The 12332-nt window shown below is 42.5% G+C and overlaps 1 protein-coding gene across 4 annotated transcripts in view; it reads right to left on the bottom strand.

Moving 5' to 3' along the window:
- MYB (MYB proto-oncogene, transcription factor) overlaps window positions 1–12016 on the bottom strand; it is a 35468-nt gene extending 23452 nt beyond the window's left edge. For 3 of the 4 annotated variants that reach the window (XM_043457321.1, XM_043457318.1, XM_043457320.1), the window contains exons 1-6: window positions 11771–12016; window positions 7275–7392; window positions 5500–5571; window positions 3896–3988; window positions 3433–3653; window positions 1520–1754 (exon numbers count right to left, since the gene is read on the bottom strand). In XM_043457321.1, coding sequence (XP_043313256.1) covers window positions 1520–1754; window positions 3433–3653; window positions 3896–3988; window positions 5500–5571; window positions 7275–7392; window positions 11771–11793 — 762 coding nt within the window. In that variant the 5' untranslated portion in view covers window positions 11794–12016. Of the gene's footprint in view, window positions 1–1519; window positions 1755–3432; window positions 3654–3895; window positions 3989–5499; window positions 5572–7274; window positions 7393–10008; window positions 10192–11770 lie in introns of those variants that run through there. The other variant, XM_043457319.1, reaches the window with a different exon arrangement.
- Between the last annotated feature and the right edge of the window lie 316 nt (window positions 12017–12332).

Raw genomic sequence — 12332 nt, 5'->3', positions numbered from 1 at the left:
TGAGTTTTAGCAAAGAGTACAGCAGCTCTTAGGATAGTTCATTCATCTGAGACTTTTTAGGAAAGTCTGCAGTCAAATTTACAGACTAGACAGAGAAAGTAAAAACTACTTGGGAATGTTTTGCATAGAATTTGTTTATGAGCTCTGAATTCTTGGATAAATTTCACCATTTATTATTGTTAATTTTAAGATTCAAGTCTTGCAATCTTGATTTTTTTCCTCTTTATTCTTTTCCTACCCATTATGAAAATTTATTTCCATAGATATAAATATCAAGAAATGAAGAATCTCACTGATTCAAAGGAGGATAAAAAACATCAGATGTCACTTCTGGGCATACACACTGAGGAAACCAGATCTGAAAGAGACACGTGCACCCCAATGTTCATCGCAGCACTGTTTATAATAGCCAGGACATGGAAGCAACCTAGATGCCCATCAGCAGATGAATGGATAAGGAAGCTGTGGTACATATACACCATGGAATATTACTCAGCCATTAAAAAGAACTCATTTGAACCAGTCCTAATGAGATGGATGAAGCTGGAGCCCATTATACAGAGTGAAGTAAGCCAGAAAGATAAAGAACATTACAGCATACTAACACATATATATGGAATTTAGAAAGATGGTAACGATAACCCTATATGCAAAACAGAAAAAGAAACACAGAAATACAGAACAGACTTTTGAACTCTGTGGGAGAAGGTGAGGGTGGGATGTTTCAAAAGAACAGCATGTATACTATCTATGGTGAAACAGATCACCAGCCCAGGTGGGATGCATGAGACAGGTGCTCGGGCCTGGTACACTGGGAAGACCCAGAGGAATCGAGTGGAGAGGGAGGTGGGAGGGGGGATCGGGATGGGGAATAAGTGTAAATCTATGGCTGATTCATATCAATGTATGACAAAACCCACTGAAATGTTGTGAAGTAATTAGCCTCCAACTAATAAAAAAATTTAAAAAAAAAAAACAAAAACATCAGATGTCAGTCATGAAACTGCTCTTGATTCTCAGTAAGAAGGTAAACACTTATTTACTGAATGAATAAATTAAGACCTTTCAGCTAGATCACTACCAGAGCTGAACTTACAATCATCTGTTAAATTTCAATGTCAAACTATTTCCCCTTTAAATGTAATATTACACTCTTTATTTTGGCAGAGAAAAGTACTAGATACAACTGCACCTCCATGCCCTAATACTTCTTCAGCAATACCTTGTTAAGTAAATTTACATTCAAAAGCTAACTTCAAATTAGATTTGAAGCAGCAAGTTAAAACCAAACAACCTGGATTCTAGTCTGGACAATCTCTATAAGCTGTGTAACCCTGGACAAATCACTTAACATCCTCATTTCTGGATTCATATTAGGGATGACAATACCTACCCTTCTCAGCTGATCATGAGCATGTTTGTGAAAACTAAGTATTCACTAGAAATTATCATTATTACCTGGAACTAGTAACAAAATAACCATCTCTCTCATTAAACTGAATTCTCAGGAACAGCTTACGTTTTGTGCTTCAGAAATGTGGTAATAGGAATAGTCACTGTTAACTGAGGGTTGGCCAGCTGGAGGGAGTTGAGCTGAAGGTGGAGCATGCGTAAAGCCCATCAAATGGCTGTTCTTCTGAAAGTTTGTGGTCACTGGTGGCTGGCTGGCTTTAGAAGACTCCTGCAGATAACCTTCCTGCTCAACCTTACGACGCATTGTAGAATTCCAGTGGTTCTTGATAGCATTATCAGTTCTGCACAGAAATATATCACATATTCATTTTACAAACAACAATTTCAACTCAGATTACAGTTAATTGACAGAAAACTGTTTCTAACAGAGACCTTTCTTTTGGTCCAGTACTAGTGTTTTTGTATTCCTCTCTTCTCTACCTCTTTAAAGCATGCTGCCCCAATTAACTAATTAAAAACACAGAGCTTTCTCTAAATTACATTAATATGGAAATTCTATAGTTTTATACAAATTTTGAAATCTTTTAGCCATTTGTTTCCTTGTTAAGTGTATTTTCAATACAATCCCTTTCATGCTTATTCTGGTTGTGGTACAAGACTCTAATACAACTTAACGTCCTGGTTGTTCTAGAAAATTACTCCTCTGAGTTGTGGACCCACATACCCATCACAATAGGCACTCAGTAAAGTTTGGTGAGCAATAATGATGTTGCTGCTGCCTCAATGTCTATTCTTTATCTAGAACAGTATTAGCTAGAGATTTTGAGTAAAAAAATCCTCCCACATTTCAGAAAACATCTAAAATTGTTCCAAAAGCAGGCAGAGGTGATATTTGTAAAATGGCATCCAGAAAGAAAAGAGGCTAACTCCCAATATATTTTTAAACTGCAAAGCATTTTTACTAAAGTTTTTCAATTCTCAGGAAAACAGTTTCTCAATTCAAAAAAAAAAACACAAAAACCGTTTTAAGCCTCTTTTTTACTATTTCAGTGGGGGTGGGGGAATGCATGCTAAAGAAAGAGGAAGTTCAATCGCCCCTTAAAACTTTAAAAGAATCAACAACATATCCTCTGAAACCATATGGGATAAAAGGCCTCCCTTTATCAACCTCTTGAATTCTCTGAGCTTATACTGGACCAGGAGAGAGGAAATGCTTCAGAACATCACAGGAGAATACTGAAAAGGCCGTCTGAGGCAAGGCCTTCTTTGAACGACCCTTTCTACACTTTGGGTCACAAAGCTGAAGAATAAAAGTATTTAAAATATTTCATATCTTATGATATTTTTAAGAAGATTTATAATAAATAGTATCTCCCCAACTAAACATCTGTTATAAACTGTTTAAATGGGGAAAGTGGGACAAAAATGAGCTTCCGAAGATATCCCTCAAAATGAGGTCATTTTCATGCCTTGTTCATGAAAAAGAAAGCATAACAACATGATTTAAAAACCTGGAAGCAGTATGATAATTCTAGAGATACAGCCTTTCTTTATTCAAAAGAAAAAAATTTAAGCCAAGTGGTATAATGAAATGAACATGGTATCAGGAAAATGGTACCTGAACTCCTTCTGGTCACAACCAGCTGTATGAACTCAGACCAAACTGTTAACCCTTGGTTTCCTTCTACGTGTTTAGAGTTTTGAAGTTTACAAAGTGCCCTGATATATTTCATTTGGTACTAACATTGGCCCCGAGAAGTAGGTTATAACCCCTTTTGCAAATGGGTCAATTGAGGCTGAGGAAACTTGGCTCAAGCTCACGGTTGGGTGGATTCTGGAAGTCCTGAACCAGATAACCTCTAAAGTCTCTTCCAGTTTTAAAAGCTATGGATCTGGTCTATCTAGTGAAACATACACCATCAATAAAACGTAATTCACTCACCATACATTTTAAAACAGAATGTTCCACACCCGTTCCCTCATTCTTCCCAATCAATGTATTTTTTGACATGTTATTACCGTCCAGGCAGTAGCTTTGCGATTTCTGCCCATCTGTTCCCCAGTCTCTTGTGTGCCTGGTAAATAATTCTGTCTTCCTCTTCTGTCCAGGAGGTTTTCTTAACTTCTGGATTCAAGTGGTTATGCCACCTCTCCCTACATTGTTTTCCAATTCTCCCCTTTAAGTGCTTGGCAATAACAGACCAACGTTTCGGACCGTATTTCTGTACAAGCTCTATCACCTTCAGATAAACACACAAAAATAACCTATGTTTTAATGTTATGTAATGAGTCAGTGTAATCATTCTTCATGTTATCTTTAGAAAATTTCTAAAAAATCTTCTTTCATTCACGGGAAATATGGGAATGGAGACCTCAACTTCCTGTTTGCACACTTTACCTGTTTCTTCAAGCTGGGAAACATTCAACAATGTTGGGGGCTACTCGTAATTGTGATTCACATACCAACGAGTAAAGAACTTACTCTCTGATCTTCCTCTTTGGTCCAAGGACCCTTGATGAGCTCAGGGTTTAGTACTTTCTGCCATCGGTGCTGGCACTGCACATCTGTTCGATTCTAGGCAAATAAGATGAAGCATGCACTGACACATCAGACATGATGTGATAAGCACATGAATACTGTTGTCATATAAACCCCACGTGGGCAATACACCACGAAAACATTCAAGAACATCTTAGGGCCTGTTTGGAAAGCCCATTACTTATAGCTAAAGAACATACAAAAGAATACATCAAAGTTGTATCTAAAATTAGAAGTTCTCCCTCCTGAGGGAAACAGTCCTGCTATGTGATCTAAAGGATCACCATACAGCATACTTGGCTGTCCATTTAACTTAACCTTAACCTCACTGTGTTGCTTTGGAAGTATCCACATGGATTAAGACTTCTTAGAGATTTTATATTGATGTTGGACCTTTATGTTGACGTTGGACCACTCTAAATGGCATAAGTTTGATTCTCATTCAGGCTAAGAGATGTGCTTCAATTTAGGACCAAAGTGTTAATATTGCAGAAAAAACAAAGATGAAAAAAAAAATGAGCCCTATTTTATAAGAGCTTATAATCATGTAAGTAGTAAAAGACAAACATGTAGTTAACTAAGAAGGTGAAATTTGATTCATAGGCAAGAAGAGACCACAGCAAAATTATATTGGGGTGGAAAAAAGGAGTGTCTCCTGAGAAGGAGAAATTATGTTTCCTTAGAAATAGGTCTGAAAAAGCTCTTGGCATAGACTTTGAAGGACGGATGGAACATTTTGAGAGGTGGCATCACCAGGGACACAAGTTCTCAGGAGGGAAGCAGAAATGAATTCAACCAAACCTGCTTACAGAGGGGAAGTAGGAAACAGAACTGTGGCTATTAAGTTGAGGCATATGGAAGAGCCTCCATGTGCCAGGTCTAGGCAGTTTACTTAATGTGTGAGACTTGAAGTCACTGTTGCTAGTTTTGAAAAGTAAGGTAAAGCTGCATTTTATGAAGCTCCATCTACCAATGGTGTCTGGGATATGTGAGAAAGTGAAAAGCTACAAGCTGGAAAACCAGTTATGAAGGCAATGCAGTTGTCCAGAGAAGAGGGAAAGGGGCTGAACAAGTAAAACAGTGAGCAGAATGAACAAAGGCATCCCAGATCCCTTAATCCTAGCTTTGTGTAGGGGATGGCAGGCCGGGTAAGTCTAAAACAGCTCCAAAATTTTAAACCAGGATACCAAAATTATGGCTATTGAAAAGATACGAAATTGAAGAAAAGCAGACTTGGGGGAAATATCATGAGTTTAGTCATCTACCATACAATAAATTATCAAATTGCTAATTTATATTATCCTAAAAATGAAAAGATAAAATAAAAAGGAAGCATTTAAGATATACTATAAAAAATCCATTAATAATATCTTTAGAAATTTAATTATATGCATTACAATAGAAATATAAGTTATGGATAAGGCATTTCTTGCTTACTTCTTACATATAAACACATGTGTAATGTTTTAATATCATCTCCTAGGATATCTTATTTAAATCTTTGGGAAAAGATTTCCTTTTACAGAAAGAAAAAATTACTAACTTACCGGGAGATAATTAGCGATAACTTTCCAGTCATCTGTTCCATTCTGTTCCACCAGCTTCTTTAGTTTTTCATCCTAAGATATTTAAAGGTAATCCTAGGATATTAGTCATTTACTGTAAACTCAGATCAGAGTTTGAATCTTGACTCAACTACTGTTGAGTTATATAAGCTTGGGTACATCATTTAGCTTTTCAGGGCCTTAATATTGTCATCTGTACAATGGGAATGATAGTGTCTGCCAACAGGATTATTTGAGAATTATATGAGTTACTTAGGCAAAACATTTAGCATAATGTCTAATACATTTAATGTTTAATACCTGATAACTTTGAAAAGTTCTACTTCATGGGAAAAATATGAACTCCACTGTTTGATTTAATAGACATTGAACTATGGCATTAGATAGGATCTCAATAAGAAATAGTTCAAGTTCTAGTCTAATGTTTACTAAGTTCAATATCTTCATTTAAAAAAGTGGAGGATCACTTTTCTTAATTAAACTTGAAGGTATGATGTAAGAAAATCATTTAGTTTTTGTATCAATATATTCACAATTGAAATGAGACCAAACTTCTCAGAACACAGGAGACACTAGACATCAGGGTGAAATCTTTCTGTTCACAAGTGTTTTTCTAAACATATTCAAGCAAAAGAGAATACCCATGTTGCTGCCCAGGTAACTTTTACACATGATGTGACTCTTCTGGTATAACACAGGCATTGGAGTCAGGAAACCAGGGTTACCGTCAGAACTCCTGAATCTCTAAGAATAATCCATGTGCACTAGTTCCACAGGCAAAATGTACATTTCCTATGGACTTCATTGGAAATCCTGCCTGCCTGTCGATGAGAGATCTGGTTTAAGTAAAGGAGGGCAGAATGGAACTGAAGAAGAGTCAATATCATTTATTCTAACATGAAATCCTCTACAATCAGTTGCAAAATTTGAGAACTTTAAAGAAAAAAGCAACTTTTCTCTTATATTAATAATTTTGCCCCCTAGGCATTTTCCCATTCCTACAAAGATCAAGCTTTTGATGAGCTCACAGAAAAAGAGAGGTGAGAAGAAGACACATCTCCATCCATTTCTGAATGCTCTCAGAACAGACTGAGCGACTAACACTTTCAGAACAGACACCCAGGTATATTTCTCTGTGTAACATTATATGCCAAGAATGTTAAATGAACCTGTTGCAACAAGTTCTATGGGTGTTGCTTTATTCTTTGGTTTTGTTTTTGGAAATAGCAATTCATTCATTGGTTCAGGGAACACTTATTAATATTCCACCTTGTGGAAATCAATTCTGGGTTCAGGAACACAAAAATGAATAGACATTTAGTCCTGCCCTGAGCAGACTCACAGTCTACAGGGAGAGGCATATATGTTACAGCAATAATAAATATAAACATGTACCCAGTGGTTGGAGGATGCATCCAACGTGTCTAGGGAAACCAGGGACCGCTTCACAGAAGAAGCCATGTCTCATAAGTGATGAAGAAGTAGTTGTGGAGTAAAATGACAAGAACAGAATAGGAAAAACAGATAAAGTGAGAAGACAAGAACATTCAAACAGCTGCAAAAAGTTTGAAAAAGGATGGTACGGTGTCCACGTAGGGGAGTGGTGAGGGGTAAGCACACTGCACATGCAGGCTAGGGTAAGAAATCAGAGAGCCTGCTAATACGTTTGAACACCTGTCGTTTAGCTGAAATTTTGTTTTTCACAAGTGGATGCACTCCATGTTTTTTCCCCATGTTTTGATTACATAATTAGTTACCTCTTCCCTGGTCCACCTAGTTTTCCCCAAGTGACGCTTTCCAGACTTGGGAAGCAATCCATCATAATCATGGTCACACATCTCAATGTCTTCATCATCCTCGTCACTACTGTAGATGCTGCAGAAATAAAAAATGGGAAGATGTGTACTGAAACAAGAGGATCCAATCTACACCAAGCAAGACTTACACCAAAACTCACACCAAAGCTCCTCAACAATCATTTCAAAGGTTACAAAGATAAAACTTTGAAAAGTTGCACAAGAGTGTTTTTGGCACTTTGTTGCTCTGGGATTGTAAAAGAGTTTTGCTGTTATTGGTATCCACAGATACGGCAAGGGACCTGGCACTTTCTATTGCGCTGCATGTTTAAACCTGCTGTTAATGTTAGACCAGTGACAAATTACACAATTGGCAACCTTCCAACCAATGAAGGTTTAGGTTTAAAACTTAATGTTAAAGACAATGAAAAGAACGAGAGCCCACATCCTTTATATAAGTACACTCAAAATCCTTGGCATACGTCACATCGTTTAAATGATATTTCCCAAATACAATAAACAACTCAATTGTGTTATCTTAATGGGACTGGTATTTTATTAGGAGGAAAAAATTCAAGAAGTAATATACACCCAACTATACAATTATAGTCATCTCTTAAAGATTAGAAGATTAAGAGAATCTAAGAGGAAAAGATTTAAAAACCTGAGAAAGGATAAGTGATCAAGTGATCAAACTGCATTGTAAATAACATTAATATCAAACAGTTAAAAACTCCAGGCCAGGTTGATCCAACTTGTGGCCATGTTTACAATCCTCAGTTTCCAGAGTAACCAAGTGAATAATTTAGGCCACATGATAGTCAGAATCTTACTTACTCATGTTTTTTCTACCTCAGACTGAATGGTATTTGAAAGATCTTAAAATGTACCTAATTCAAAACTGAGGGATTTCCCCAGATGAGTTTAAAAGGAACTCATTACTGTTTTCAAAAGAACTTTTTCTTTTACCTACTTGACCAAAACTATAAATTTTGATGTCCTTTGAAGTAACTCTATACTTAATATTTATTAAGCATATAATGATGAATGTATCCCTATAATAGATATGTCATTTTAAGCCAGTTTACTTTTAGTTATTATTTTACTTAAAAAACTTAATTTAGAAGGAAAAATTATACTATCTTTAAAGAGTTACTAGAAATTTATCATTGCAATATTGATAATTCCATCAAATTAAGAATAAAAGTAATTATATAAAGCAATATCGTAATACAAATCATTATTCTAAAAAATAAAATGTATATTCATATCTGGTCTTTCAGAAGTAATTTACAAGTATATATTACCCATCCCTTACAAACAAGCAAAATTAATTCCCCCAAATTCTGAATTTGAGGTTCTTATAATTTAAAATTATTATTCTGGGAAACAACGCTAAGGTCCAGGATTCATGGTGTCAAGCAGGATGTGATCCAAACTTAAAATGCCATCACACACAAAAAAAGACGACTTAACTATATTTATAATCTATAACCATCTTTTATTTAGGGGCTATCCTTTTAAAGAAGAGCCTGATCCCGTTTCACACTGTCAACAAAGGGCTCTAAACAACTTCTGATTAATAATTACAGTAGCTTTCCTTTAATGAAAAACACAAGCATCTTAAGTTGAAAAAAAAACGTTATTATAATCCCAGGACTTCTGAAAGATTCATAGAGAACTCCTTGGAAAGCCCCCCCAGATGAAGTGGCACCCTTGTGAAATATCCGGGATACCAAGAAAGCCTGAGTCATCTGCAAGTGGAGTAATAGATTCAGCTGAATTTAACTTTGGGGGTCTCGCTGGATCTGGAGATCACGTTTTCAGAACTGAGGACTACAGTTCCAAACCAGTAATCCGACACCACTGTCTTGGCAACAGCTGAACACTCAGGAATAAGCAACAAATTCGGCCGCCCATAGGGGGCAGCCTACATCAGGTGAGCGAGCACAGACGCTAAATAGGACTAGGCTTCTGGAGCGAAAGGTGCCAGTCCTAGCTCTGCCCCAACCTAGCTGCGTGACTTGGACAAATCACTTCCCCTCTCTCACGACCTCAGTTCCTCGCCTATACAGACGGGCTTGGATTCTACTTCTAAGGTACTTTCCAGTGCTAATAAAGGATCATTCCAGATCTTCCGTTGAGTCTAAAAATTAAGCAGAAACGTGCAAAATCAGAGATGTGTACAAGCAAAGGCTTGGGGAAAACTTGGTGTGTGACTTCCGCAGGTCCTGAAGAGGCCCCTGAAGAGGGGAGCAGAGCTACTAGCGCAGGGCTGGTCACACTATCAGCTCCAGGGTCCATTAGCACGCGAGGCACGGGTCTTGCCTTGGAGCTTTGCATGCGATTTCCTCGCTCTGAATGGTCCCGGTCGTCTAAGTAGGATGATTAATTTCTACTAAGGACCTGAAATAACTTTTCCTTTATCTGCTCTGACAAGATCTCAGACCCAACAGTCAGAAGACTTTCAAAGGCTGATTTCAAGCTTGATGCACCCGGCTCCCCACCTGCTAGACCTGGTGTGGTTACAAGAGTACGACTATGAATGTTACATTCTGTCAAGGAAACAAACCGTGCAAAGAAACGAAAAAGAAAAGAAGTGTTGGGGGTTGGGAAAAAGGGAGGGGAGCGGGAGGAAGTGTCTTGTGGCCGCTACTGTGATTCTAGAAAAAGGGTTCAGACTCATTTCGCTGACCTGGTTAATAATCCCTGCCGAGTCGATGCTCGCCTCGCAAGAAACGGCTTCGAGCCCACAGCCCGGTTTCTCTTCCCCCTGAGGCAGGTTGAAGGCTCCCGCCCATCCCGGCCACCTCCCCTCGCCGCTACCTAGGAGCCGCCGGGAACCTGCGCGGCCCCGCCCCGCGGGGAAGGTCAAGATCTCGGCGCGCGGAGCTTGCCCCGCGCCTCCTCCCAGCATCGTTTCCTAGGTCCCTCCTTCTCCTCCTCCGCTCCCTCCTAGTTTCTGCTCCCGAAAAAAAAAAAAAAAAAAAAAAGATGACCCCGGCTGCTCTACAGTTAAGTCCCAAAGGCGAAGGTGAAACCACTCAAGAGGCAACACCCTCGCCCCGCGCGCCCGGACCTGGGAGAGGCAGAGGGAACCAGCGGCACCCCCAAGTCGTCTCCCTTTTTTTCTCCAGCGCCCGGCCTTGCCTGGGCGCCGCTCCCGGGCCCGGCCAGGCCCGGCCGAGGGTGCTGCTGCAGGGCCCACACCCACGCTCTTTGCAACTTCCTAGCTCTGCGAGAGGATAGGCGACCTCCGGTGCAAAAACGAATAAGTAAAAGAAAATCAAACAACCCGAGGAAAACAAACCCACGCTTTGCCTCCAGGGACTTTTTCCCCCAGAACATCTCGGCCAGGGTCTGTCCCCGCGACCCCTTCTCCGCCCGGGGCGACCGAAGGCTGCGCGAGCGGGGCGCCGGGAGGAGCGGCGACCTTGGCTGCGTCCACGTGCGCGCGCCGCGCCGGGGCCTCCTGCACACGGGAAGCGCCCGCGGGGACTGCGTCCCTGTTGCGCGGCAGCGGCCTTGGGTGCTGCCCGCCTCCGTCCCTGTCGGTTGAGCTGCAACCCTGGCTGCGGCCGAACGAGCCCCCGCACCCGGCCACTCGCAGGGAGCGCCGCCGCGTCCAGTCCGGAAAGTCCACAGACTGGTCGAAGCAGGAGCTCCAGCAAGTGACAGTTCGGACCATTCTCTCCCCGCTCCTCTCCCTGTTTCCCTCCGATCCGCCAAAATGTAACAGCACTTCACTCCCGACACCCGGCGAGCCTTCCCAAGTGCACTTGACATGTGCGGCGCGGGCGCGTGGGGGTGGATGTACAATGTTTGCGTTAGAAATAAGAGCCTCCCAGAGAATATGGATTCGAACCTTCAAAACCAGGACTTAAAACAATCTGCAAAGGTAGAGACCCTTTCCTCCCCCTACAAGCGTCTTTCTAGCCGCCTGTCAGCTGACACTCTTCTTCGCCTCCATGAAGAATGAATGAAATTAAATGAACTACCTGCAGCTACTAAACAATCCGGCATTTCCCCTATATCAGCCATACGCTCTGCACTTCCATGTCCAAACATATCGCAATGCATCTAGCAATTACGCTGCGACTCGCTCGCCGACACCCGCTGCATCAAGCCAGGAACGTAGTGGGCTCCCCGGGGCTGGTGGGCACTGCTCTGCCCCTGGCTGGGGCGTGCTGCTATTTTCCCCCCTAGAGAGAAGGTACCCCGTGCAACTTGCAAAATGAGCCGCAGGGCGTGCTTCCCAACGTCCTAATGGATTTCCAGCACCGACTCTTCCATTCATCCGTCCCTTGAGTGGCTTCTGCTGCCGAGGCAGGGACTCCGGGTCCTCGCAGTATCTGACAGCCCCGCAGAAGATCCGGGAACGAATTCCCACCTGCTCCCGAAGCTCCTGGAGCCCAGCGCGCCCCCGCCCACGGCCGCCCATCGGGGATCCCCGTTACCTGTGCCGGGGTCTCCGGGCCATGGCGCGGCGGGCGCCGGGCTCCGCTGGGAGCCGCGGGAACCGCACGGGGCTGCGCTTCCCGCTGCCCGCCTGCGTCCCTCCCCGGCTGCGCAGTGGCGCTCCGCACCGCCGGGGCGAAGTTTCTCAGGAGAAAGAGGAGGAGGAGGAGGAGGAGGTCGCGGAGGAGGAGGAGAAGGAGGAGGAGGAAACAGGTTGATATTAAAGTGTAAACTCTGTAAACAGAGATGCCATCAAACAAAGAGCTTTGGACACTCCCCCTCCCGCCAAATCTGGCGCCCCTGCAGTGCGCACGCGCCCTGTCTGCCGCCTCCGCGGTCGCCTTGGCTGCCGCCCTCCCGGCTGCCTGGCCCGCGGGGCCGCGGCTCCCCTCCGGCTCTCGCGCCGCGGCGCGGCTCCTGGCGCGCTGCGAGGCCCGGGCGGCGCGCGGGCGGAGAGCCCGGGGCCAGGGAGGGGCGAGCGGGGGCCGCGGCGGGCCTTTTCCCGAGCAGACCCCGCTCCCTGGTACCGGCTGCGCGGGCTCGCGCCGCGTCCCACTGATG

This window comes from Cervus canadensis, chromosome 33 (assembly GCF_019320065.1).
Source record: "Cervus canadensis isolate Bull #8, Minnesota chromosome 33, ASM1932006v1, whole genome shotgun sequence".
Lineage (NCBI taxonomy): Eukaryota > Metazoa > Chordata > Mammalia > Artiodactyla > Cervidae > Cervus > Cervus canadensis.
Note: the sequence above shows the minus strand (reverse complement) of the source record. Positions and strands in the feature narration are given on the sequence as shown.